The sequence below is a fragment of the Pogona vitticeps genome, chromosome 2, assembly GCF_051106095.1.
Source record: "Pogona vitticeps strain Pit_001003342236 chromosome 2, PviZW2.1, whole genome shotgun sequence".
In the NCBI taxonomy this organism is placed as follows: Eukaryota; Metazoa; Chordata; class Lepidosauria; order Squamata; family Agamidae; genus Pogona; species Pogona vitticeps.
Genome location: NC_135784.1, coordinates 153,119,346 through 153,145,761, shown reverse-complemented (window position 1 = coordinate 153,145,761; position 26,416 = coordinate 153,119,346). Strand labels below are relative to the sequence as shown.

Here is a 26,416-nt window from a genome sequence, read left to right as displayed (position 1 = left end):
CAGTTCCCCTGAAAATCATAGAACATTTTTGATTCCACTCAATGGAAGAGGATACTTGCACCAATTTCCAGGGTCCTGTCCCCATTTAAGGCAACTACACAACAATTGCCAGGGACCTTTTCCCATTTCAGAGCTCAGTCAGATTTTGACAGCATCATTTCCCAAGGCATGAAGGAAATTTCAAAGAGCTGTCAAAATATAATGTGGCTCCTGGAATGTACCATCTTAATACGCAGAGATTCTGAGTCTCTGTCTGGCTGAACTCCACTATGTACTAATCTGCGTATAAGAATAAACAACCAAAAGTTTGTCCACATAATGAAAATTTACCCTCTAGAGCCCATCTGAGCCACCTCATCTCTGTGATCCAAGCTAAGCCAACACTTTCATTCAGAGTCAAAAGTGTGACTGTTGAGTTTTTAAATATTTATTTATTTATTTATTTACATTTCTATCCCACTCAACCAGGAGCTAGGCTACTACTCTGGGCAACTAATAAAATAACAAACAGTTATAAACAATAATGATAACTTTTTAACTTTCTCAGAATTAGTCGCTGAGGAATCTGAGTCCAGTTCTGTTTCAAGACATAATCTACGAGACTCACTGCCTTTTTTTTTTACGCAATGTGGGATATGATATACAGTGGTGCCTCGCAAGACAAATTTAATTTGTTCCATGGTTAATGTTGTCTTGCAAAAAATGTATCTTGCGAAATGCGTTTTCCCATAGGAATGCATTGAAATCTAATTAATGTGTTCCTATGGGCCAAAAAAGTCAGAACAAAGTCAAATTTGGTTTACAAAGTGCTCTTTAAAGCCATACATATTGTGCTGATGATTTTAAAAAATTCAATCAAAACATTTAAAAATCAGCAAACATGAGGCAGAAACAAAAAACGGAAAATATTCATCTTGCGAAGCACGGCCATAGGAACATCTGTCTTGTGAGTCATCAACCCCATTGCCAAAACCTTTGGCTTGCGAGATTTTTGTCCTGCAAGGCATTTGTCTTGGGAGGCACCACTGTATATGCATTCCTCTGCTGAGTAGGTGGAACTGCCAATTTATATGCAGCCTTCTTTTTTATGCAAATAGGGTGGGTTGGCCTGCTGATGTCATGGATTAGAAGCGATGGAATGGCAACTGTGACATCAACCACAAAAACAGAATCTGCACATCTCCTGGCAATGTTTTCTGTTTAACAGTTGGAAATATTAAATCTTTTTTAAAAAATTAAGTCTCTTCCTCCCCTAAGTCTCCATAGTACAAAGAAATTCATTGGGCTTACCCTCTACTACAGTCATGGCTTTCCAAAAGTTTGTGGCATGGGAACATCTGCCATCCCTTGTTGTCAGACCAGATGCTGTTGGATCTTCTTCATCTTCATCAAAATCAGAAAGTGGAAGCGCACATGATTCAGAAAGTGATGATGCCAAGCTAAAAGCCACAACCATGAAGCCAGAAATTGTTCCAGGTCCCATAGTTGAAATCCCACCTTCTGTCAAGAATGTGTTGGAGAAACTTGATATGGCACAGCTGGAAAGAGCAAAGAAGGTACGTGCCCAAGTCGGAAAAGAAAACACCTCTCCTGGTAGGGAAAGGGTTGGTTAATGATAAGACTATGTACGTATGTGTAATCTCTGCTTTATGGGAAATATATTTAACCAGAATCCATGTTAGTCTGTTGTTAGCAATGAGAAATGAAGAGTTCTTGCAGCATCTTTAAAACTTACTAGTTTTTTTTCTTCATAAGCTTTTGTGTGTCCAAGCACACTTCTTCAGATGAATGATTTATTCATCTGCCTATGGGGGTTCTGTGAGGCTTGATGGAAATGAAATTATTAAAACCTGAGGTAAGTACAAATATCAAATAAATTTATTGTCATTGTAAGTATATACATAGTATACACATACAACAAAATTCATACAGATACCCAGGGACCAGACCCACATGCACACATATAAAAAAATCCTCAAACACTTCCCACCCACTAAAAATCCCCCACTAAGAACACAAACATCTGCACTGCAGGCTAAATAACACTGTCCAACTGTTCACTGGTGGTGGTCTTTAAGTTCATTATTAAGTGCAATTATAGCTCTGGAATGAAAACTATTCAGAAAATGTATGATCCAAGTCTTAATTGTTCTGTATCTTGTGCCAGATGGTAACAGTTCAAAAAAGTTGTAAGCAGAATGGGAAAAGTCTCTTAAGGATGTTGTGTGACTTCCTCAGACAGTGGGATGTGAAGATGTCAACCAGGGTTGAAAGCTGGTGCCCAATGATATTCTGGGCAATTTTAATTGTTCTCTGTAGAGCTTTTTTGTCCGCTTCAGGGCTGCTCCCAAGCCATACAAAAATGCCATAGGTTAGGACACTCTCAATGGTGCTACGATAGTAGGATAGAAGTAAATGCTGAGATAAATTGAACTTCCTGAGCATTCTCAGGAAATACGGCCTCTTCTGTGCCTTCTTCACTAGCATGTTGGCATTTATAGTCCATGAGAGGTCCTCTGAGATGTACCACTAAGTGCCTAGAACTTTGGCAACATATTTCCAAAGCAATACAGCTATAGGGCATATCAAAATAAATGCAAAGGTAGCTTACGTGACACACGAACAATGCAATCTGTAGTGCCTCTTAATTCAACGTGAAGTATGTAATTGCTCCTCACAAATATTGTAGTCATCCAGTCCATGTTTTTTTTTAATTTAAATTCTTTTGTGGGATATTTTTAAAAAACTTTGTTGTCAACTACACACGCACACGCACACGCACACGCGCGCACACACACACACACACGCACACGCACACGCACACACACACACACACACACACACCAGATAGTCAGACTATATATAAATAAAATATATTGATACAGTTTACCTTATAAAAGGTGATGAGAGTTTATAGTTATTGTTCAAAAACCTGAACTGGGTAATTCATTTATTAGCTATGTCTAAAAAGAAAATCAGAAGCTTTAAGAGCTTTAAGAGTCCTTCAGAACTCTTTATTGGGCTGGGCATCATAACACTTGGGAAGTGGAGGAGAGCAGCAAAAGACGTCCAAATTTATCCTGACCAAGGTGTTATCAGTAGTTACAAAAGTTCAAACATACCTCTAAGAAACCACAAGCTGGAAGAGCTAGCCAGGTTGCATTCCCAGGGGTATAAAATCAACTGCCAGTTTCCATCTTGATACACAGATACCTTGTCTATAATACCTGCAGACAAATGGAAGTTGATAAGGTGATCAGCTTGTATTAAATTTAATTACACTAAAAGCTTCCTATCCTCTCATTATAGGTTCCAAGGCTCCCTAGGGCTCCCTTTTGCCCCAGGGAAGCCTTTGGGAGCCTCAGGAAAGGTGGAGGAGGAACCTTTAATCAAATATTGCCACCAGATTGCCATCAACTGGTGATGTCATCAGCTACACCAGAGTAAATTTATGCATTCGGATTTTGGCCATTACTCATTGCATAGTGACTTGTGCAACTTGATGTGCAACAGATAATGTCTGTGGAGCTTTCTTAACTTACACCAATTTTCCTCTAAAAGTTATACTATTTGTATAACTGTGTGACAGGATTTCAACAAATAATTACATGGTTATTATCCAGCTTCCTATAAAACAAAAGCAGCACAAATAACACAATTCTCCTCCTAATCTGATGAGTGCAGACTGGCCTACCATTAGGCCAAATCAGGGTGTTTTGAAAGGCAACAAATTATTATTTATTTGGAAAGTCTAAAATACAGCAAAGTCTGGCTCCCAGCACTGAAAAATACAGCCTGAACTCTACCCAGCCACAAGGACCAGTGATCACTGCACACAAAAGACCAGCTAATGACACCCATCAATCACAGTGGCAGATCATCTCTCCCCCTTATCACAACAATGCACCCACAAAAAAACACGCTGAGCTGATCCCACAGCTATAAATACTTAACCATCCAACAAACTGCTCAGCCTAAACTGTTGTCCATATACCCTCTCCACACCATTTACTCAAGATTTCATCAGATTAATCTCACAACTTTTTCCTTTGAGTCAAAGCAGAGCAAACTGTGGCAGGTGATGGCCACATAGCACTATATTATAGGAGCAGCTTCATCCTCCAGAGCAGAATTCTGAATGCTGTCGTCTCAAAATGTAACTGCACTCCCAAAAAGTAACTGTGCAAGGTGTACTTATAAATAAATAATTGCATCTGAATCTGGTAGTTCCACAGAACTATGACAACCTTTCTTCCCACTTTAATTTTTGTGGGTGGAGGGCCCTGTGTGAGGAAGCGGGAGTCTATGTATATACTCTTTTGATGCCCACTGTCAACAAGGGGACATTGTTGGCTATTTATTTTATTTTGAACAAGCTTTGGCTGTGCACACCTATGGAGCTCCAGAGCCATGAACAACACATTATTCCTATTAAATTGTTCCTAATCTACTGCAGAGGATTGCAGATGTGCACTGAAAAATGTTGCCTAGGAGCTATTGGTTAATTAGGCTGGTGTTAACTGCAATGGGGTTAATTATAGTGGCAAATTTTACTCCAAGAATTTCTGGGAAACCAAAGTTGGGAACTACTGTATGGAACGGAGAAATATATACTGTATAGAAATATAGAAAACTATTTCTCTGGTTAAATTGAGAGGGTTGTTAGCTGGACATGTAATGGAAATTGTGCTCTGTCAAGCTCCTCTTTATGTTGCAATCATAGCTTTGCATATTGGTGTTTGATTATGTGATGAACACAGCAAACACTACTCTGTATCCATCAGTGCATGCCCACTGATGATGAGTGATTGCATGGCGGGGGAGAGGGAATACTGATGCAGTAGTCTCTCACAAAAGAAAGGGGCTCCACAAGAGATCCTAGACATATTAAGTCCATCCATTTGTTTGTTTATCATGTCCGTCTGGCCCATAACTAGATGCCTCTAACTCTTTCAGTGTGAAAAACAAGACGTTAGCTGGCATTACAGTACTAAAACCATAAGAAGAACCCTGGTGTATCAAGCAAAAACTCATCAGTCAAATGCCTCAAGGAAGTCCATGAGCAGGTCTCAAAGGCTGTGGACTTCTTTTTGCAGTAACGCAGGAGTCTAGAATAACTACTTTTGGGAGTGATACAATGTCTTGAGTTTCCCAGGCTGCTTGCTGGTCATGCTATTTGGGGAGTTCTGAAAACTTCCATCTTGAAAAGTAACTTTAACAAACTTTTTTCAAAACATAGTCATAGCTAATTAGTTTTATCTGAATCTGATGGTTCATAAAAATAATTTAAACCCCTCTTTTAAAAACACCAAAAACTGGACTGTTGGCTTCTGCCCTTATATCCACATTGTATAGCGTCTAAGCTTGAGGAAAAGGTCTGGAGAACCTGATCTTGTCTGTACATTTTTAGTAATCCAATAAATGTATTATTTAACCCAGAATTTTGTTTTGCCTCATGAATGTACTTGTAAAAATCTACCTATCATAATAAAATCAGTATCTGAGGACCCAAGTCATTAATTCTTATCAGCAGAAGCTAGTATATTATTCTGTGCTGTTTCCAGCAAATGCTTGAAATGAGGCTTAAGTGGGGGAAGAGAGTTAGTTACATCACTGGGGAGTGAGCTCCTAGCTGATGTAACTCACACCTCTCTAGGTCTAACTCCTGCAATCTTCTAATTCTGTTCTTACAGGATGTTTCTAAGAAGCTCTACCGTATTATGGATAATGTGAACCGGACATATGAACGCTACAGAAAGGATGAAGGGATTGACCCAGAGATAGAGAAGGAATACCAGCTTTCTCAGTCATGGGAAGAGAGAAGCCGTAGGTCTCATCTACTAGATGAAATTGCTGATGTGTTAGATGACAGCAGGTTCAAAATCCAAGAGTTAGAGATGGTGCTGGAATCATTTAAAAACTTGTGTAAGTTCCATAATGATGTGAGTTGGAATTTGGGGTACTTCGGGAAGTCTTGGAAGTAATAAATGACAAGTGATATTCTCTGTAGCATGTTGCTTTTCTGGTAATATCACTAACATTTGTTACTTAAAAAACAAACAAAATTACAGTTGATTTTGTTATTTAATCGCTGAGCTATTGAGCAGCAATTTATTCATCTTAAAACAATCCGTCTTTCAAAAGATAAATGACAACTAATTCTCTCTCTGTGTGTGTGTGTGTGTGTGTGTGTGTGTGTGTGTGTGTGAGAGAGAGAGAGAGAGAGAGAGAGAGAGAGAGAGAGAGAGAGAGAGAGAGAGAGAGAGAGAGAGAGAGAGAGATATTCCGGGTGGTACTTTTGAAAGATTTGGGACCCTTTTTGTTTCTTAAAGTGTTTTAAAACAGTAAAAACAAGGGCAGAATGCTGCCCACTTTACACACATAAATTGATTGTTCTCTTTCTGTCATGCTGCTTGCCCTGAGGCTTGTCCCTTTGCCCATAAAACTTAGCCACTCCATGAAAATTTAGTCCACAACTGAGACCTGGTAACCTAATCTCTGACTCTTTGACCTGGAAACAAATGTGCAATCTTTCTGTGTGCACATCCATTCCCACTGAATTACCATTCCAGCAGAATGGCTTTCACTGAATATTAGATTTGGCATCCTTCAGTCTCGAGAGACTATGGCAACATGTTCTAAATAGACGACTTGGAACAACATCTAGTGTGGCTGAGGAGGCCAACTCGAGAGTGACAATCCCTTCCACACTGAAGACAAATGCAATCTGTCCCCTGTCCAGCTCCCTGATTTGGCCAGTTTTGGGACTGCCTCTTTGCCTCGGCCTGCTGGACAAGGGTCTCTTCAAATTGGGAGAGGCCGTGCTGCACCGCCTGGCTCCGGGCTGAACACTCAGATGTCAAGGTTTCGCATCTGTTGAGATCCATTCCTAAGGCTTTCAGATCCCACTTGCAGATATCCTTGTATCGTAGCTGTTGTCTCCCTCCGGGGCACTTTCCCTGAACTAATTCTCCATACAGGAGATCTTTTCGAATCCATTCTTACGACATGCCCGAGTCAATGTAGACATCGCTGTTTCAGCAATGTATACATGCTAAAAATTCCAACTGGTTCTGGGTCTGCTCTATTTGGAATTTTGTTCTGCCAGGTGATACCAAATGCGTTGGAGACAACGCATATGGAACGGGTTCAACTTCCTCTCCTGTCGTGCACAAAGGGTCCAGGACTCACTACAGCACAGGAGTGTACTCAGGACACAGGCTCTACAGACCTGGATCATGGTATATGCTGTCAGCTTCTTATTGAGCCATACTCTCTTTGTGAGTCTTGAGAATATGGTAGCTGTGTTGCCAATGTACTTATCCAGCTCGACATCTAGGGAGAGGGTGTCAGAGATTGTTGAGCCAAGGTACCCGAAATCATGAACAACCTCCTGTTCACTGAATATATTGAGGGAGTAAAGTGTCTGACCATTCAAATGTCTTTTTAACAATATTCTTTTAAAAATAATTTTGATTTAACCTAAGGGGTGTTTGCTTCCATCTTATTTGGATATAAACATTTCTCCTAGATGAATCGCTGAAAACAATTGACTGGAGAGAAAGAGAGGCACCCAGCGACGGCATAATTGATGAGATGGAAGAACGTCTCCTGAATTTTATTAACTCAATTGATGCAAACATTAAACATCTGATTAAGATATTCTACCCACTCTTTGAAGAGAAGATCAAGCCAAGGAGGAAGTCAAGTATCTACTAACCATTATGAATATTGCAGAGAAAGTGTGTTAGAAATCAGAGGCTTTTGTTTTGGCATATTCCCTGGAGAATATGGCAAAGGTCAACCCAGAGCTTTTAAAAATATTAGCCAAAATCCTGTTGCTTAGCATAGTCATTCACATCAAAACAGGCCCATTGAATCCATGGGGATTTAGTGAGTCAATTCCTCCATATATTCCATTGATTCACATAGGCCTATTCTAACTGTGACTTAGGACTTATCTACACTACTGATTAACCCCTATGATATGCATAGGAGGTTTTTTTTTTGCTGTAATTTGAAAGTCATATGAGAGTCAAATATTATATGAGTCATTGTCTGCATCTCCTTGAGATAGTGGTGAAGGTGTTGCATTTTTAAACTGCTCCTCTTGGGAGACCTTTTAATATATTTTAAGCTATAGGAGGCTACACAGGCTTTTAAAACTGTTTCATTTCGGGCTTGCTTCCTTTGCCCTCATGCTGGCCACCTGCCCCAACTGCTGTGGTGACACATGAGGGAGGGAGAGAGAGAGAGAGAGAGGTTTAAGCTGTTTGTCCTTTCAGAAAGCCTAGCGGCTTCTGTCTCTTTAAGAATGCTGCAGCTGTTCCCATTTGTACCCACAGAATACAACAGCGAAATGAGGGGTGCCTGGATTTACAGTGGGGCAAAAACACTGATCCAAGCATGGATCCTCCTGTATCCCCATGATTTTAACATGGGATCATCCACAAACCTCTATCCAATCTGTGAGCCGAGGTGATTCCTATGACAGAGAATTTGAGATTGTTTGAGGGATGATCCTACATAAACATTGACCCTTCTTGATGGCTGATTAAAGGTATCATTTGCTCCTACATTTGTATTGTTTCCACAGCCTTGCAGCCTTTTCTTGATTTTTCTTGAACTGTAAGACATCATAAAAATCATGTGTATCCATGAACACCACTCACTCTCTCTCTCTGGCCTCATCCTCTCCTTCCTCTCAGGCTCCCTGCACTTGCCTGTCCCTCCTTTCTTTCCCTCTCACCATGGCTCTTGTCGCTGCCTCCCTGTCCCCTCTCTCACCTTCACTGCCCAATCATGCCCGCCTCTTTGGAGAAGCAGCAGAGGAGGGTGCGTGTGGGAGGAAGGCAAGGAGCAGGGTGGCAGAGGGCAAACAGGCAAGGAGCAATTTATGGCGGGAGATCAAGGCCCACTGAGCAATTTGAGGCATTAGGCCACAATTCAGCCCTGAGCTAAGACAAACAATCTTGCCAGGAGGAGGTTAAAGGACGTGCTTCCAAGCAGAGTAACACGAGTCCAGGAGGGGGGGAAAAAACTAAGATCCACTGTGCCTCGCGTGATAAACTTTTCAAACACTGATGCAATTGCAGCTAAACCTGGTTCACATACCAGTTCTTTTACCAGTGTGATCAGGACCTTACTTAAGCACAGTAGTTAGAATAGGCCTATTTCAATCAATTTAATTTGCACAGGAACTGACTCACTAACTCTCTGTGGATTTAATGGGCCTATTCTAGTGTGATTCACTACTCTGAGCAACAGGATTTTGACCAGGGTTTCCAAGCTCTGGGTCATCCACAGAAGGAACCACTGTTCAAGCTCAGAACCAAACTCTTGAATCTCAGGGTGTTTTCAGAATATAGATCAGAAAGTAAGAAGACAGTGGGACTCTTACTGTTCTGCAACGGCACTGCCTCACTCCAACATTTTTATTAGAGAGTCCAAGACATTCCCCAAGATTTCTCAGCGCTTCCTTCTGTGGAAATTCCACTAAGAAGGCTAAAGTGTGAAACTGCTGCACAGCCTCTTTTGTTTTGCAGCACTAGGGCGCCCTTAGCCAATTCAGCCAGACTTTGCGAGGAACGAAGCAAGGCCGCGTTCGATCCAGGTAGTGTGTGTCTCCTTAATCCACAGAAGAGTCCCACAGTTTGCTCTCTTTATGGTCCAAACAACTGGAAGGGAAATGGGAACTACTGCTCAATGTCTTGCTTAGAAAGGGAGGAAGGCAATTTCAGGCTCCTCCCTCATCTAAAGGCTTCCAAGGGCAAGAGAGCTCCCTATGTCGCGAGATGATTATTTCATCCAGGTTGCATGGCATAAAGTTACACTGGATTTCAGCCAATAATGATTATTTTGAGTTTAAGTTACAGGCACACAAAAAAGCAGGCCAGATTTGCCTGATGGACTGAATCTAGCTCATACATGGAAACTGCATTTTTTCTCAACTGTTTCGTTCAGCCTCATCTGGTCAGTTGTCAGGCAATGTTCTTTATGTCACGGGGATGGTGGCTAATAAAAAATATAGCTATGAATAATGCATAAACGGAACTGCATAAATTGTACTTTCTCTTTGTTTGTGTACCTGCTAATTAGTGTGCTGTTTTAATCCACATGATTCCTATGACTCCAGTAAGCATTGACTTGACCTGACTTGTCCAACAGTGTCAGTCATAGACTACGTTTATTGACTGTGTTTGGGGACCAATTTCTGGAGAGGGTTTACTTCCCCAAATACCTAAAATGGTGTTCCTTGGTATCTTCTTGTCCGATTTATTCATTGCAGTCATTCAGGAACAATCAGCTGGAGAATCCGTGCTACGTTTGGGGCTGTCCACGGATTTTGTTTTATATTAAGTTATGTAAAAAATATGGCCTGTGGTCCTAATCTGGCTTGTTACGGGTTACAAAGGTGTTCCTCCCTCCCTGAGGCCTCTCCTCAAATCCCTGCCCCCTTCCAGTAGAAGAGATTACTCTGCAGACAACAGGGGCATTCCTCTTCCACCTTATTCATGTTCACAATGGTATTCTGCTGTTACCTTCAGTTGGTGAAAAGCTTTATAAGGATTCCTGCAATGAGGTCATTTGAACAATCCTAGTCTAGTACTCTTTACCCACTGGGCTAATTTCACTCTGGATGTATTCTAATTCCCTTTTTGTTCATCTCTTTGTCTCAGCAATAAGACCTAGCCTGTTTAAAGCATGGCGTGATAAAGTGGCAGATACACCCAAAGAAGGTGAGCCCTTGACATTGGAGAAGATGTTGGAAGATGAACCTCTCACTCTTGTCCACTGTAATGAAGTAAGCATCATGCTGCACGAGATGACGGATTGTGCACTCTTCAACAGAGCAGAGTATGTTGCCATCAAGTACATTGCAACCATGGTGGCGAACCTTACAAAGGCCTTCAGTCTTCTAAGTAAGCAATGCCGGGGCCTTAAAATCAAGTACGACAGCTTGCTTTCCATAGATAGCAGGAAGCAAGACCCTCAGGTGGTCCAACTGCAGAAAGAATTGCGAGCAGCGCTAGAGAAAAAGGCAGCTCTTGAAATGCAAGTCCACAAAGTTGAAGAGCGGTGCAAGATACTCCTCATCACTAATGAGACAATGCAAAAAGAATTGCAGGATGCCAACGAAAGAGGCATGTTGGTGAGTAAAGTCTCCTTTCCCAAGGTTCATTCAGGAAAGACTCCTGAGAGGATTCTCTCAGATCAAGAAAAGAAACTGAAAAGCAAGGAGGGGGAACAGTCACCTGTAAAACTCCAGGCTCCATCTATACCGGAACTGCATGCAAAACCTGAAGAAAGAGAAATGCCCATCGAGAAGCTGGCAGATGAACAGGGTAAGAGGGAAAAACTGCAAGCAACTGTTCCAGAGAAAACGGACGATTTGCCTCCTCCTACAATAAGCACTCAAGATGGTGGGATTAAGATGGATAAGAAGGACCAAGAGAAAGACACATTTCCAGAGGTGGTACCAACTGACATTTCATCTGACAAACATCAACCAGAGATAGCACAGAAGTCCCAAGAAGAAAAAGGTCCCCTGGCAGAGGATGCACTGAAGTCTCCAGAAGAAAAAAGCCCTCTGGAAGAGAAAGCTCCGAAGTCTCCAGAAGAAAAAAGCCCTCTGGAAGAGAAAGCTCCCAAGTCTCCAGAAGAAAAAGGCCCTCTGGAAGAGAAAGCTCCCAAGTCTCCAGAAGAAGAAGCCCCCCTGGAAGAGGAAGCCCAGAAGAGCCCAGAAGAAAAACCCCCCACAGAAGAGCACCTCTTATTAGCACCACCTATCAGCACTACTACAGAGGACAGACCATCTCTTGAAAAAGACCAAGCGCTCATCAGCAAACGGAAAATAACCAAAGTTGTCAGACGGTCCTCAAAGTTAAGTCAATGGAAAAAATTACAAACTTCCCTTATAACAAAGTCTACAAAACCCTCAGATGAGCCATCACAGCCACCTGAAGAAAGCAGTATCATCTCAGATGATGCATCAGTGGTACAACCTGCCCCTGCAATCGACACTGAAGTGTCACAACCTGCTACTTTACATGACACCACGATCACACAACCTACCACATTAGATGATACATCAGTGACACAACCTGCCACTTTAGATGACAGAGCGGTCACACAACCTACCACCTTAGATGATACATCAGTGACACAACCTGCCACTTTAGATGACAGAGCGGTCATACAACCTACCACCTTGGATGATACGACACAACCTGCCACTTTAGATGACATAGCTGTGGCACAACCTGCTATGTTAGATGATACAAAGGTGACAAAATCTGCCTCCTTACATGATGCAGGAGAATCATCACCCCAAGCTTCAGTAGATAGTGCCCCAAAACCAAGGGCTGAAGAGGACAGTACAAGCACTTCTCCTGAAGTGGAATCTCCACCATTATCGAGTCAGCCAACTGAAAGCACACCGGGTCCCAGCGTCAAATCAGAAGGGACCCGAGGCAAGCGCAGTGTATCACTAAGAGGCACTGCAGGCAAACTTGTACAGACTATGAAAGTAAAAAAGATTGTCAAATTTATAGGAGAGGGTATGGTTCCAGACAGCCGAGAGAGGTCAGATGCAGAGTCCCCAGAAAGTCCTCAGCCAGGGGCAGTGGAAGGAGCTGAGGAGTCAAGTGCCGATGCACAAGAAGCTGGAACCATGCAGGTACAGAAACGGTTAACAGGCAAGTCAAAAGAAATCCGTGAAAAGAAAGACACAAAGCGCACTAGTAAAATGTTAGCAGGCATACTGCAATCAAAGCAGGCAGAGAGGACAGAAGAGGTCCTCCAGAGCTTAGGAACTAAATTGCAAGAGACCGCCAGGGACAGAGGGGGTGTGATAGATGCAGAGACTATCAAAGACATTTTTGAGGAACTGGGCATTGCTTATCCGGATATTGCACTAGGACAGGTGACTGGAAGCCATCCCATTGACAAACCAGGCAAAGGATACACTGCAAAAAGGCTCTCCTTAGTACCTTCTGTACCTGAACAAGCACTTAAAAAGGAAAGGCGACGGACTTTGGAAGAAGTGCCATCTGGTCAAGACATAAGCTCTGCATTGCAAGAATTCCAAACAGCTATCCTTGCCTGTATAGAGGATAAGCTAGAGAAAGCAAAGACGGGCTCCCTAGGCACTCAGAAGCGGCCGGAGCCCACAGATCCACAGGTTCAACAACTTTTTCAGGCAATAGACAAAAAACTGGAAGAATGCTTCTCCATGAAACAGAAGATTATGAGAAGCGTACAAAGCAAAGAAGAGTTGCTAGATGGAGAGGAAAGAGAAATTGAAATCATAACTTCTCTCCATGACACTCCTTCTGCAGTGGGCCATTTATCCTCAGGTAGTTCTTTGAGTGTGTCCAGAAGAGAACGTGAAGAACCAACAACATCTGGAGATGCCTCACATTTAGAGGCATGGGAAGAGAAGGAACTTGAGCAGGAAATGGAGCAGGAGATAGGGCTGGAGAAGGGAGGGAGGGAAAAAGAAAAGAAAGAGAAGAAACAGGAGAAAGAGCAGGAGATGGAAGTGAAGAGGGAGCCACTGTATCAAAAAGAAAGACTCTCCCCACTGGATGGACACCTGCCAAAGCTGGAAGAGGAGGAGGAAGAAGACTATTACCAGATGTCACCTCCCCACAAAGAAAAGCGATCTCTGGAGGATTTGCCAGATGACAGACATCTGCTGGGCAGGGCATCATCACGGGAAGGGAAAAAACACAAAATAATACAACCTTCTGATGAACTCCAGACACACCTCCGCAGGCGAAAAGAGCCACTGTGGAAAGAGAGTAAACCAGTCGCTGAAATTGAGAGCTTGCAGGAGTTGGATGAAGGCAAGGAGCTCTTGCACATGCAGCTGCAGGAGCAGCTGGAAAGAGAGAAGGCGCAGCTGCAAGAGGAACTTAGGCAGCTGCAAGAGGAGCGGCAGCGGCTGGAGGAGGAAGAGAAGCACCTGGAGCAATGGAAGCAGATGTGTGAGCAGCAGCAGGTGCAGTGGGAGTATCAGCAACAGCAGCACAAGGAACAAGAGCATTTGTGGCAGGTGCAGCTTCAGCACTGGCAGCACCTGCAGCAGGAAAATGAGGCCCAGGCGCAGCACTGGTCGGCGCAGAGAGAGCAGCAGAAGGAGCAGCAGGACCTGTTGCAGCAGGAGATTGAGCGGCTGCAGCAGGAATACAGAGAGTACCTGAAAATGCGAGGGGAGCAAGCGGAAGAGCAGTGGCGCTGGAATCAGCTGAAAGCCTGGCACGAGCAGCAAGCGAAGACCTGGCAAGAGGAGGACGAGGAGCAGGAGAGAAAGAGGCACCGGCTGCAGGAGCAGCTGGCCCAGCACGAGGAGCAGCTGGAGGCCTTGCGGCAGGAACGGCAGGAGCAGGAGCAAGCGCTGAAGAGGTTGCAGCAGGAGCAGCAGGAGCGGCAGGAAGCCCTCCAGCACCTCTGGGAGAAGCGGTGGCGGCGGCAGCTAGAAAGCTGGCACCGTCAGATGCAGAGACAGCGGGCGCAGCAATACAAATGGCAGGAACACAGCAAGCGCTTGCAGGAGAGGCAGCAACAGCTGTGGAAAGAAGCCAAGTCCCCAGCTCCCAAGCTAAAAGTGGTGAAAGGCTCTGCTCTGGATCAGTTTTCTAAGCAAGAGAAAGTCTCTCCCCCCTCCAAGGAAAGACACCCCTCTACTACGCCTCAACTTACCCCCATTCCTAGCGGTGAATTTGAGGAAGACACCTTAGAGCTGGAGACCACCTGGTTCCCCAAATTGTTCACCAAAGCCGGGGATTTTTCTGCCCCTGGCATCACAGAGAAGCGTTACTGGATTAATGTGGAAGCTCAGAGAAAAAACCTGGAGTTGTTAAAGGAAGCGGCCAAAAATGCTGGGGTTTCGTCAGAACTCTACTCCAAAGCCAAGGCGATGATCAACCAAGCACTGCACAGCGATGTGGAGAGACTGGGTTTGCTTTTCCAGAAGTATACATCTTTCTACCATCTCCAGGAAGCCAGGTAAGATTAAAAATCGATGGTGAAGAGAGGTTACTTACTGGCAATTTAGGTACTGGTGCTTCTTGTCCCTAGATAAGATTGACGGTGCCTGAGAGATACGTCAGTCTGTACCTGAAAACATCAACCACTGGAAGGATATAATGCACTAAAGAGGTGAACGCCCAAAACAGGTTAAATTCAGGAGAGGACTATTCTAACCCCCTTAGTCTTCTTTCCTAAAGATTTCCTTTCACTGCAATTTTTCTAACAGAAAAAGAACGCAACAGGTTAAAAGTGGAATTGAATAAATACAGACACAAAACATTCCAGTGATGTAGTATGAACAATGAAGAATGAAGATTTTTAGGTAATATAATCTATTTTTAATAGCTGTGTACATTGCAGATAATTCAAGCACTCAAATCCAAGATGTAAAGCAAAAAAATGTGCTGCTTAAATACCACCCCATAATGCTCAAAGCAATCTCCGAGTGGTTTACAATTTAATTGTGCAGACCAAACATTGCCCCACCCCAAGCAAGCTAGATACTTGGTTTACCAACCTCAGAAGGATGGGAGGCTGAGTCAACCTCCATCCAGCTATCTGAGCTCATTCCCCCATTTCAAGAGAAAGGAAGTTCCAGGAGGATCTGTTACCTTACAAAAAAGGAAAGAGCTGAAAATGTATGAAGAGTACACAGTGGGAATTGGTAGATTCTTAACACAGGCAACACAATCTCTATCCTTACATCAGGTTTTTCAAGTTTCATTTTTACATCTTGCTTTCAGCCACCTGGAGCTTCCGGAACCATTCAGCCCCGTCTTTCTTTCCCTTATAACAACTGCCGTTCCCACTAATGGCAGATAGGGCACTCTAAAGGTTTGGAGTAGATTTCCAGCTTTCAAACATTATCAAATTGTACAAAACCATAATGATGGGCAGCAGAATACATCAAAAGTCTAACAAAAATCATTTATTTATTTATTTATTAGATTTATTAGATTTATTCCCTCGCCCATCTAGACCGAAGTCTACTCTGGTTGGCTAAAAAGGTGTAATGAAAGAGATTTTTTTTTTAAATTTAAGTTTTAAAGTGTTTTGTTTGCTTGTTTCTATTTGTTTGCCTTGATGGTTTCATTCTGCTTTACATTATTTTTAAAATGGGAATGTTTCTCTTATATGCATATTTGAAAGCTAAAAACAGTAAATATCCAAATATTAAAAAGAATCAAATCCTGCAGTAAAAATGGTAAACAAAATCAACACCAAAATCAGATTCAAAGCAATAAGGTACAACACTCCATTTTAAAATGCCTCTCAGACTAAGGAGGGGTTGACAGAGTTGATTAGGTAGGCTGGAGTGCCTTGCTGCTGAGCCAGAGGGAGTGCCCACTGCGCCTCCTGGAAGGAAGGCCAGCCAAGGTCACCCAGAGGACATGTGGCTGACCAGGTGCCCTGGCACCTTGATGGCATTTTAGAAATGGGACGATCCCAGAGCACCGCTAGAAGGAACAATTGGTTAAAGCACTTCTGAGTACTTTATACCAAGAAGAAAACCCTGGTAGGATTGCTATACACTGAAATAAAATTGATGGCATGCTGTTGTTCTTGTTTGTTGTTATTGTTGTGTTATTGTTGTGAGGAGGAGGAGGAAGAGGAGGATATAGTATATGGGCAGGACATTGGAATTTGGCTAATATTCTGTAAATGTATGCCAGAAATAGGTTGGAACAAGAAACAAAAACAATATTATGCACCTTTATTGTTCCAGTGTGCTGAAGTTGTGCTATAATTTTATGACCAAAAAAACCCCAAACTAATTTGAAAACCATCCCTCTGATATTTTGTTACGTTGTGTTCAAGTTATTAAGGAAGTTCTCCATTTTTTATCTCTCCCCTGCAGAAGAAACTTAACTATACAGTTGGATGCTGCTAAAGATATTCAAGATGGGGTTAAAATGCAGAATTTGTACAAGATGGTGGAAAAGCTGGATTCCTACCAGAAAAAGGTTCTGGACAATTGGACGGTAAAGCAGAATGCTGTGGAGAAGAAACGTCGGCGGTGCCTTGAAAAGATGATTGCATTGTTTGCTCAGGTGAGCCCATGTACATGGAAGTATACATAAGAACTGGCATATTTTACTTTCCCTGTGGAGGTAACAGTCCACAGTAACATAGTCAGAGTCATGTGCAGATTAATGTTGAATATACTCTGGACCATGATGCCCTAACATGTAACTCCCATTTCCTCTCTTCCAATGAAATTGCACATCAGTAGCAAGTGTTCCATCTTCTCCTTCCTGTGATGGCAAGCATTTACAGTATTAGCTAAAACTTTAAAGGCAGCATCAGCTTTCCTGAAGATTACACCAAATATCTTTTGCCAATTATTGACCGGAGTGATTTTCTTCATCTTTCAGTGCTTTCCATCACCATCACTCTCACCGTCAATACAACAAATAAGGATGAGACAATTCCTTATATTTCTGTCTTCCATTGTACAGTTGGTGTTTCCAGTGTGGTGTGTAGTGGATAGAGTGACAGACTAGGACTCTGGAGATAAGCGTTCAAATCCCCGCTCAACCATGGAAAACTCACTAGGAGAATAGAATTTGTAAAATCACTCCTTAAATATGTCATTTACCTTGAAAACTCTGTTAGGATCACTATAAGTCAGTTCCTTGACAGCATGTGACAACAACATTGCATAATTGTGGATACCTTTATATGAGCATTTAAAGTGGGAGAAGCAATCATCACAACTTTTGAGTTTATATTATGCACAGGCTCTTTTATCTGTCTCTGTCTGTCTGTCTACTGATAGACTGTAAATGTGTACAGTATATGTGTACAGTATAAGTAGATGTGCGCATACATATGTATGTATATTACTATTCTGCTCCATTTCCCTTTATTCTCAGTGCCTCTTTAATTTGACTTTGGAATTTGGTTCTCTAGCTTAGAACTTTCTCACGCATGCTTGATCATTTGGTCATTTCGGTTATGTTAGGGTCTAAGGTTAAGCAAGGAGAACCTGTGCTGTATCCCACACTGAAGCATCTGGGGAGTTTCCTGACAATTTAAAGATGCAGACAGACTTTGAGATTCCACCCTACCTGGCAGTAAGAACAGACAGAAGGGTATTAGAAAACGCAGGGCTGCAGGACGCTGTTCTTCACAGAAGGACGCCTAGTGATGTATTAACAGATGGGGAAGGAGAAGACGGCTTTGGTATATAGCAGGGACAGGAAATGTATGGCCCTAACCAATATAACCACTGGTAAAAAAATTGATGCAAACTCCTTTACAGCAACCTCCAGAAGCTGATACATTCCCTGTTTTATAGTATAAAGACTGGCACAATACAATAAGGTGCAACTTATTAATTTATTTTACTATATTTATGTCCCACATTTATTTAGTCATGGAAGAAAGTGAAGTACAGCATGGCTGAAATCCTGTTGCTTAGCCCAGTGAGTCACACTCTAATAGGCCCACTGAATCAATGGGACTTTTATGAATGAACTCCTCCATAAGTTCCACTGATTCAAATGATCCTACTCTAGTTGCAATTTATTTGAGCACAGTAAGAGTAGGTCCATTTGAACCAATGGAACTTATGGAAGAGATGACTCACCAAACCCCTACTGATTCATTGAGGCTACTCTAATGTGACTTACTACACTAAGCAACAGGATTTCAGCCAATGACCTTCCAAAGGGCAATCTTCCAAAGGGCAGCTCATTGTCTGGGCCAGTGGGGGTTCCCCTTTAAATGCTGGGAAGAGGCACCATCTTTGCATGGATCAGAAGCTATCCATGGCTTTCCATTTAGGCACTGGCCAGACAGACCCAGACTTGTATTAGTCTTGTCTCTGTTTCTGATCTTATTTCTAATCTGCCTGCATGGAAGATCTTCTCCTTGACTACTCTTTCTCTCCACTCTTCTAGCTTCGCTTGAGCACCAAACTCCACCTAAGTTACCCTCACCCACTGATGATCAAAGCGGGAGACAGCACAAAGAAGGAGATTCTGCATATGCCACGTATTGGATCTGTCTTCCTAAAGCCCAAAGTCTACTCAAGTCCTCTCATCAGTGTGAAGAAACCACCAGATTTCACATTCTCAGCTGTAGTCAGGTTCAGTACAATGAGGCCACAGGGGGAACACTACATTAATGTAACTCTTATACTTTCCATTACTGTACATGTATACTGTGCCTGATTGACAAAAAGGCCATCAGGATGGGACAGTTGGTCTACAATGTTCTGCTACCTGAGGCAAAGCACAACATCCACTCCCCACTCCCATGCCATCCAAAGAACTGCCTAGGACTGGGAACTTAATTCTGCTTCAGCATTGCTAATGGGATAGTAATGCTTACCACTATACCTGAGAACAGCCAGATAGATTTATGGGGTGCAGAACAGGCTGTATGACAGACCAAGCTCCATCCTCCATAAATTAGGACAGTGGCTGGGGAGGTGCTGTGCCTGCCTCCAAGCACCTGCTGCCTGAGGCCATTGACCCACCCTGTCTAGAGCAGTACAACAGTGGAACCAATGATCTCGAGAGGTGGCGAGTGCTTCAAAACTGGAGGCATTCAAGAGAAATGTAGACAACCACCTGGCAGATATCCTTTGATTTGTATCCCTGCCTTGAGCAGTGGGTTGGACTCAATGGGCTTATAGGTCCCTTCCAACTTCACAATTCTATGATTCTAATGGAAGGGCCAATTCCAACTTTATACAATCAAAGTACTGTACCCGACAGTTACTTTCCTGCTCAAATGCACATTTTAAAAGCTGTCTCAGCTGGTCTCTTAAAAGAGATTTGTCTCTGAAAGATCTCTTTTAAAAAGCAAGGTTTAACTTTTTACCAGCCTTCTGTCAGAACAATCATGAACTTTGTGGAGGTTTAAGGAGGAAGCCGTTCCACTAGTGCCCTAATAATATTGTCTCATCTCATTACCACATCCTTCTTTGTTGATGACTTCAGACAACCACTGAAATCTTTGAACTAAATGAAGTCTAAAGAATGATGTGAAATGGCACCCAGCAGTCATTTAAGGGGTTTGGGGGGGGGGGGAATGCTGCTGGAAGGCAATTGGGAGCAAAGAAACCCTTTCCCTGCCTGCTACTTCAGTGCTTCTAATTACCTCCCACCCACTTTCCCCCTCAGTATTGTGTCAGTTACCGTAAGTGCTAGAAAAAGAAGCCTGGTCCTTCTCTCCAAGATAGGGGCTAGCTTCAATTTCTGCCACCCCTTTTTTTTCCTTGCATCTGAACATGTTATTCTTTCCTCTCCAGAGAGCCAAGCAGTGAACAGCTAACATCGTTGTGGAACACTGATATCACAGAACTGAGTATCCCTCTTGGACCCAAAACACCAGTGTCTGTGTTGTGGTCAGAGGCTTGTGGCTTTCCAGATATCCCTAGACTTTTGGAGTTAGACATTTCCTCCATTAGGAAGAAGCCCCTTCAAAATATAAAGACACGGTAAGTGGCCTTCTATGATGTGAATCACTGTGATTTCAGGCCAACTTGTACAGCAAACCATAACAGAGCCATTTACATAATTAACTGTGACTTTTCTGGTATAAATTTATGATGTGATAAAAAGTAAGAAAACCACCCTCATTTCTTTCTTTTTGAAAAAAAAAATGTTTCTGCCGTAATTTAGCTTCTGTGTGTCCATTTGAGGATCAGGACAATCTGAGAAAATGCTATCAGGTGATATGAAGAGACTAGGGGTGTGTGTTTTGGGGAGGGCAAAATCCCTAGAATTCTCCAGGAATTCCCCTGGCAGAAAATTGGGAGTTCCAGCCCACACAGACACACACCTCCATTTCATTCAACTGGAACAAAGAATATTTTCCAGGCTCAAGCTGGCTCCAGCCTATTTACAGTAACACCCCCCCCCCCCAAAAAAAAAAAACACTTCTCTAGTGCTTCCTAGGAGTCTTAGGTCTTCTTGAAAAGGGAAATTCTTTGGGAGTACCCTATATTGACCTTAATGGGCAGCAAGACTACAAACATTACCAAAGTCTCTCTCTCTCTCTCTCTCTCTCTCTCTCTCTCTCTTTCTCTCTCTCTCTCTCTCTCTATCTATCTATCTATCTATCGTGCTACCTCTCTTCCCAAAGGAGCCAGCTCACATTGATAAAAACTACAGAATAATCACTGTTAAAAATATCACAGAAACAATTCTAAAAACAATTAAATGTACAGTGGTGTCTCACTAGATGATGATAATCCGTTCCACTGAAATAGCTGTTTAGTGAAATCATTGTCTAGCGAAAAGCATTTCCCATTTGGAATGCATTGAAACCTGTTTAATGCGTTCCAATGGGGAAGAATCATCGTTGTCTAGCAAAGATCAGCCATAGGAAAGCCGCTTTGCGAACCACCGATCAGCTGTTTAAATCACTGTCTTGCGAATCTTAGGTCCCGAAAACACCTGTTTGCGAGCATGGAGGGAGCTGTCAAAATCATCATCTAGCAAAAATCGGTTTGCGAAGCAGGGACCAAACATTGTCCAGCGAAATTCCCCCATAGGAATCACTGTTTTGCGAATCGCTACAGTGATCGCAAAAAGCCTATGTCTAGCGAAAAAACTGACATGCGGGGTAACTGTCTAGCGAGGCACCACTGTATAAAGATCTTTCAAACCACAAATAAAAACTAGTTTAAACACATACTTAAGATCTCTGAATTCAATCAATATAACATTCTTAAAATCCTCAGTTGTTGCTTGAAAGCTTGAGAAGGATGAGAGAAGGAGGAGGCTTCCAAAGCCTGAGACCAGCTTCTGAGAAGACCCTGTCTCACATCCTCATCAAATGGGGCTGTGATGGTGGTGGAACTTAGATAAAGTCCTCTCCAGATGAACTTAAAAGCCAAGGAGGCTCATATGGGGTGATAAGATCCTTCAGATAGCCTGGACTCAAGCAGTATAGGATCTTGTACGTCACAACCAGCACTTTGAATTGGGCCTGAAACTGACTAGTTGGTGAAGCTGTTGCTCATGCGCCACTGTAGCCATATTACATGTCTCAAGATATGGGCACAGCTGGCATGCCAGCTTTAACTATATTTGGAAGCTGAGTCATGGCAACTGGACTTCTTTCTTATTAGGTGGAAACGTTTTGCTACTCATCCAAGTAGCTTCTTCAGTCTTTTAACTGTGCAAATGCACCTCTGACCATTACTGTGCAACCCATCCACTCCTTTACTAACAACAAACACTAGACCCAGAACAGCTTCCTTTGAAACAGAATCCTTAAATCATCAGCTGGGCAGAGTAACAATTTATGATGTTCTAATGATTTTTTTAAAGGCTTCAATTTCTGCAGTTCACCTGAAGGGTTTACTGTATGTGAAAGGGAGAGTATATTGTTCTTAGTAAAGGTAAAGGTTCCACTTGACATTTTAGTCCAGTCGTGTTCGACTCTAGGGGGTGGTGCTCATCTGCGTTTCCAAGCCATAGAGCCAGCGTTTGTCCGAAGACAATCTTCCGTGGTCACATGGCCAGTGCGACTTAGACACGGAACGCTGTTACCTTCCCACCGAGGTGGTACTTATTTATCTACTCGCATTTACATGATTTCGAACTGCTAGGTTGGCAGGAGCTGGGACAAGCGACGGGAGCTGACTCCATCGCGTGGATTCGACCTTACGGCTGCTGGTCTTCCCACCTTGCAGCACAGAGGCTTCTGCAGTTTAACCCACAGCGCCACCACAAAACTAATAATTCAAGTAGGAGGAGTATTTTCAACAGTTAGAACAGTTAATAGCTGCCTTTTCCAACCAGATGTGTGTGACTACAACTCTCATCATCCCTAGACAGCACACCTCCCCCCCAGAAAATCACTTTATGGTGACCAGGGCCCTAAGAAAGAGCACTTGGCAACACATACTGTACAGGTTAGAGCTGTTGGTTCGTTCGTTTAGTCATTTAGTTGTGTCTGACTCTTCGTGACCCCATGGACCAGAGCACGCCAGGCCCTCCTATCTTCCACTGCTTCCCGTAGTTGTGTCAGTTTCACGTTGGTTGCTTCGCAGATACTGTCCAGCCATCTCATCCTCTGTCGTCCCCTTCTCCTCTTGCCCTCACACAACATCAGGGTCTTTTCCAGGGAGTCTTCCCTTCTCATGAGATGGCCAAAGTATTGGAGCCTCAGCTTCAGGATCTGTCCTTCCAGTGAGCACTCAGGGTTGATTTCCTTCAAAATGGATAGGTTTGTTCTCCTTGCAGTCCAGGGGACTCTCAAGAGCCTCCTCCAGCACCACAATTCAAAGGCATCAATTCTTCTGTGGTCTGCTTTCTATATGGTCCAGCTCTCACTTCCATAGAGCTGTTAGAGCTGTTATGTGCCATCGAATCAGAATAGACTTATAAGTGACTCAGATAGGGTTTTTAGGGAATGTGAGATATTTAAGGAGTGTTTTACCAATTCTAAAAACCCTTCCTCCCCAGTGAGCTTCCATGGCTAAGTGAAGGATTCAAAACCAGGCCTCCAGAGTCCTAGTCTTTCATTCTATCCACTACACCAGTGGTTCTTAACCTTTGTTACTCGGATGCTTTTGAACTGCAACTCCCAGAAACCCCAGTCAGGACAGCTGGTGGTGAAGGCTTTTGGGAGTTGCAGTCCAAAACTCCTGAGTAACCCAAGGTTAAGAACGAGTGCACTACACCACACTAGGTATCCCACGGGTTGGAGTAATGATAGTTTTTATGCCTTGGTCTGTAGGTGTCACTGTTGAGTAGCACAAAAGTAAAAAACAAATCTCTTTCCCAATAGCAGCATCAACAAAAATGTGATGTGTTCATAGCACCAGAGCTTGAGGATGGGCAGTTCCTTTATTGGATTGTTAAAACCAGCCACCTAGAGTGGTCTTAATTGACTAGACAGGTGGGATATAAATAAAATTAATAATAATAATAATAATGATCTTTTGGGTTTAATAAAGTTACTGCCCAACTTCAGATTCTGCTGCTCTTTCCCTGCATTCAGCTCCATCCTCTTATACAAATATTAGAATTATTTCAGTGGAACCTTACAAAAGCAGAATATTTCAGTCATATAATAAGAAGTGTAAAGCACAGATTGCTACAGCTGATAATTCAATGGGAAATATACAGGAGACAAACTGCAGGAAGCTGAAGATCTTTTTGGCTCAAAACCTTGGGGATGGGCTTAGATACGTATTGCACAACATCCTTGCTTAGAGGTGCTGCTTTCAACATCAAAATACCTGTGTTTGTGTTCAGCCTTTGGCAGATAGGGAATGACAAGAAGGTCATTTCTAATGTTTCCCTTGGTAACACTTTGCAAGGAAAAGCATTCTACCCTATCTCTGTTTCATGTTTGAACTGGTTTAATTAATCTTTATCTCCTTTTATTGTGATGAGTTCTATTTTCTCCAAAGTAGGATTGCCCAGTTACATCCCAATAATTTCTCGTTCCCTTTAAATCTGATGTTGACCCTTCCCCATCCTTCCTTCACTCCATTTGGCAGAGTGAGCAGAATTCTACATGAATTTAGAAAGTTTGATTTAGGTCCTGTTTGGTAACAGAAATAAATATAAAGAAAATCTCCAGCTTACAAATTTGCTGTCCTATCTTTCTGCCCTTGCTCCAGTTTTATCTTGAATTTTACACTAGGGTTCATGCTTCTAATTAGGGGTATGGATCTCTTAGTCATTAATTGTAGTCTTGTTTCATGGGCTTAGAATTGTAGCATTCCACAGGATGGGTGTTACATTTGAAAGCTTCTGAACATATATGTCTGCTCGCCTCAAAATAGAATCTCCACATCAGGAAATGTCTAGTGAAAATATAGAGACAATAAAAACCTTTCTGCTTCCTTGGAACATCATAGATAAATAAGGATTACCAATTCCAGACCAAACAGACTGAATTGCCTCAAAAAACCTCACAGGTTTAGCTTCCAAGTAAAAACTTTAATAAAACACTAAAAGATCAAGCTTTCAATAAGGAAAAACATCATCTTCAGGATTACAAATGGCATACTAGCTACATTGCATACGGTGATACATACTCAATCACACTGATTACACAGATCTTTTAGTGTTTTATTAAAGTTTTTACTTGGAAGCTAAACCTGTGAAGTTTTTTGAGGCAATTCAGTCTGTTTGGTCTGGGATTGGTCATTTTTTTCTATAGAGATAACACTTGAAATTATTAATGGCCATAGAATGAAACACTTTCACAGGAGTATACCTTTCGGTATGGAAGCTGAACTATTTAAAAAACATTCCACCTTGATTTTCAATGCAGAAGAAAAACTGAGTGATAGTAATGAAATAATGATCAAAGTCTTATTATGTAAACTTACATTGTCAGAAGCTGATGATATCATCAGCTGGCACAAGTAACATGTAATTTAAATTAATTAGAAGTTTCCTATCCACTCATTTTCTGGAAAGCCCTTGGGAGCCTTTCACCACCAAAAATCACTGCTGAATCGTAGCTGCTGGAGTCAGAACTGTTGGTGGCAATCCAGCAGCAATTTTGGGGTATTGGCTTTCCCTCCACCACCATCGCCAGGCATCCTCAGGGCAAAAGGGAGCCCATGGGGGCCTCAGAACCGGAAAGGAGCTGGAGGTGGGTGAGTAAGAAACTTCTAACTTAATTTAAATTTTACTGGGACTAGCCGATGACATCATCAGCTTCCATCAGCATAAATTTACACCAACAGGATTTGGGGGCAATATTTTGTGTTACCCATAAATTCTTGTTTTTCCTTCTCTTGCAGGATTCAAAGTATTCCAAGATGGAAAATATCTGGATACAATTTCATGCATCTGTAAATTAGATAGTAACCTACACAGTTTCAATATGTAGTTTAATTGTGTCTGTAAAAGAATAATAATATGTAAGTAGTTGAATAGGCAGTATAGTTTTAAAAGAGAGTATGTGTTGTATTCATATGTCTCTTAAGGTTATGGAGCTATAGAGCTCAAACAGAGAGCATTGTTAATTTACCCATTTATTTATGTGTTTTGCTCCTTGCTCTAGTAAGATTTATGGTCCGAAATCAAATCTGCAAGCATTTTCAGCTGGCTAGCTAGCCAACTAGGTACATTTTATTAGTTAATGACCAATATCTGAAAAAAAAAACATATATACATAAAATATGTTATTCCAAGGACCTGTATTACTATCACCATAAAAAATATAATGATAAAATAACTAAAAGTCTCCTAGTGACATAATTAGTAGTCAATGTGTTCCCCTCTAAAAAAAATAATAAGAAAACAGAATGGACACGCAACCACTGTCCTCTGCTTCAGAAGAGTTGTTTTGGGAGGGATGGTTTTCTGGGGGAAAACCGCTCAAAGTTTGGATTGCCTAACCTTTTCATACTCTGCTGCAGCTGTTTTATGAGAAACGCGCCCCA

At 42.3% G+C, this 26,416-nt stretch overlaps 1 protein-coding gene across 1 annotated transcript; it reads left to right on the top strand.

The window, feature by feature from the left end:
• Positions 1 to 26,416, top strand: LOC110075128 (uncharacterized). The gene is made up of 8 exons (XM_072990897.2): positions 1 to 1,556; positions 5,694 to 5,925; positions 7,532 to 7,708; positions 10,680 to 15,012; positions 16,895 to 17,087; positions 18,942 to 19,129; positions 20,300 to 20,488; positions 25,772 to 26,416. The coding sequence occupies exons 1-8, from the start codon at positions 1,305 to 1,307 to the stop codon at positions 25,824 to 25,826; spliced, it is 5,619 nt and encodes a 1,872-aa protein (XP_072846998.2). The 5' UTR covers positions 1 to 1,304; the 3' UTR covers positions 25,827 to 26,416.

What these genes read in the sequence shown, in the direction of transcription:
- LOC110075128 (XM_072990897.2), top strand. Translation starts at nt 1,305, where the DNA reads ATGGCTTTCCAAAAGTTTGTGGCATGGGAACATCTGCCATCCCTTGTT. An exon ending in GGAATCATTTAAAAACTTGT is followed by an intron (nt 5,926 to 7,531) that starts GTAAGTTCCATA and finishes CATTTCTCCTAG; the next exon opens with ATGAATCGCTGAAAACAATT. An exon ending in TGATTGCATTGTTTGCTCAG is followed by an intron (nt 17,088 to 18,941) that starts GTGAGCCCATGT and finishes CCACTCTTCTAG; the next exon opens with CTTCGCTTGAGCACCAAACT.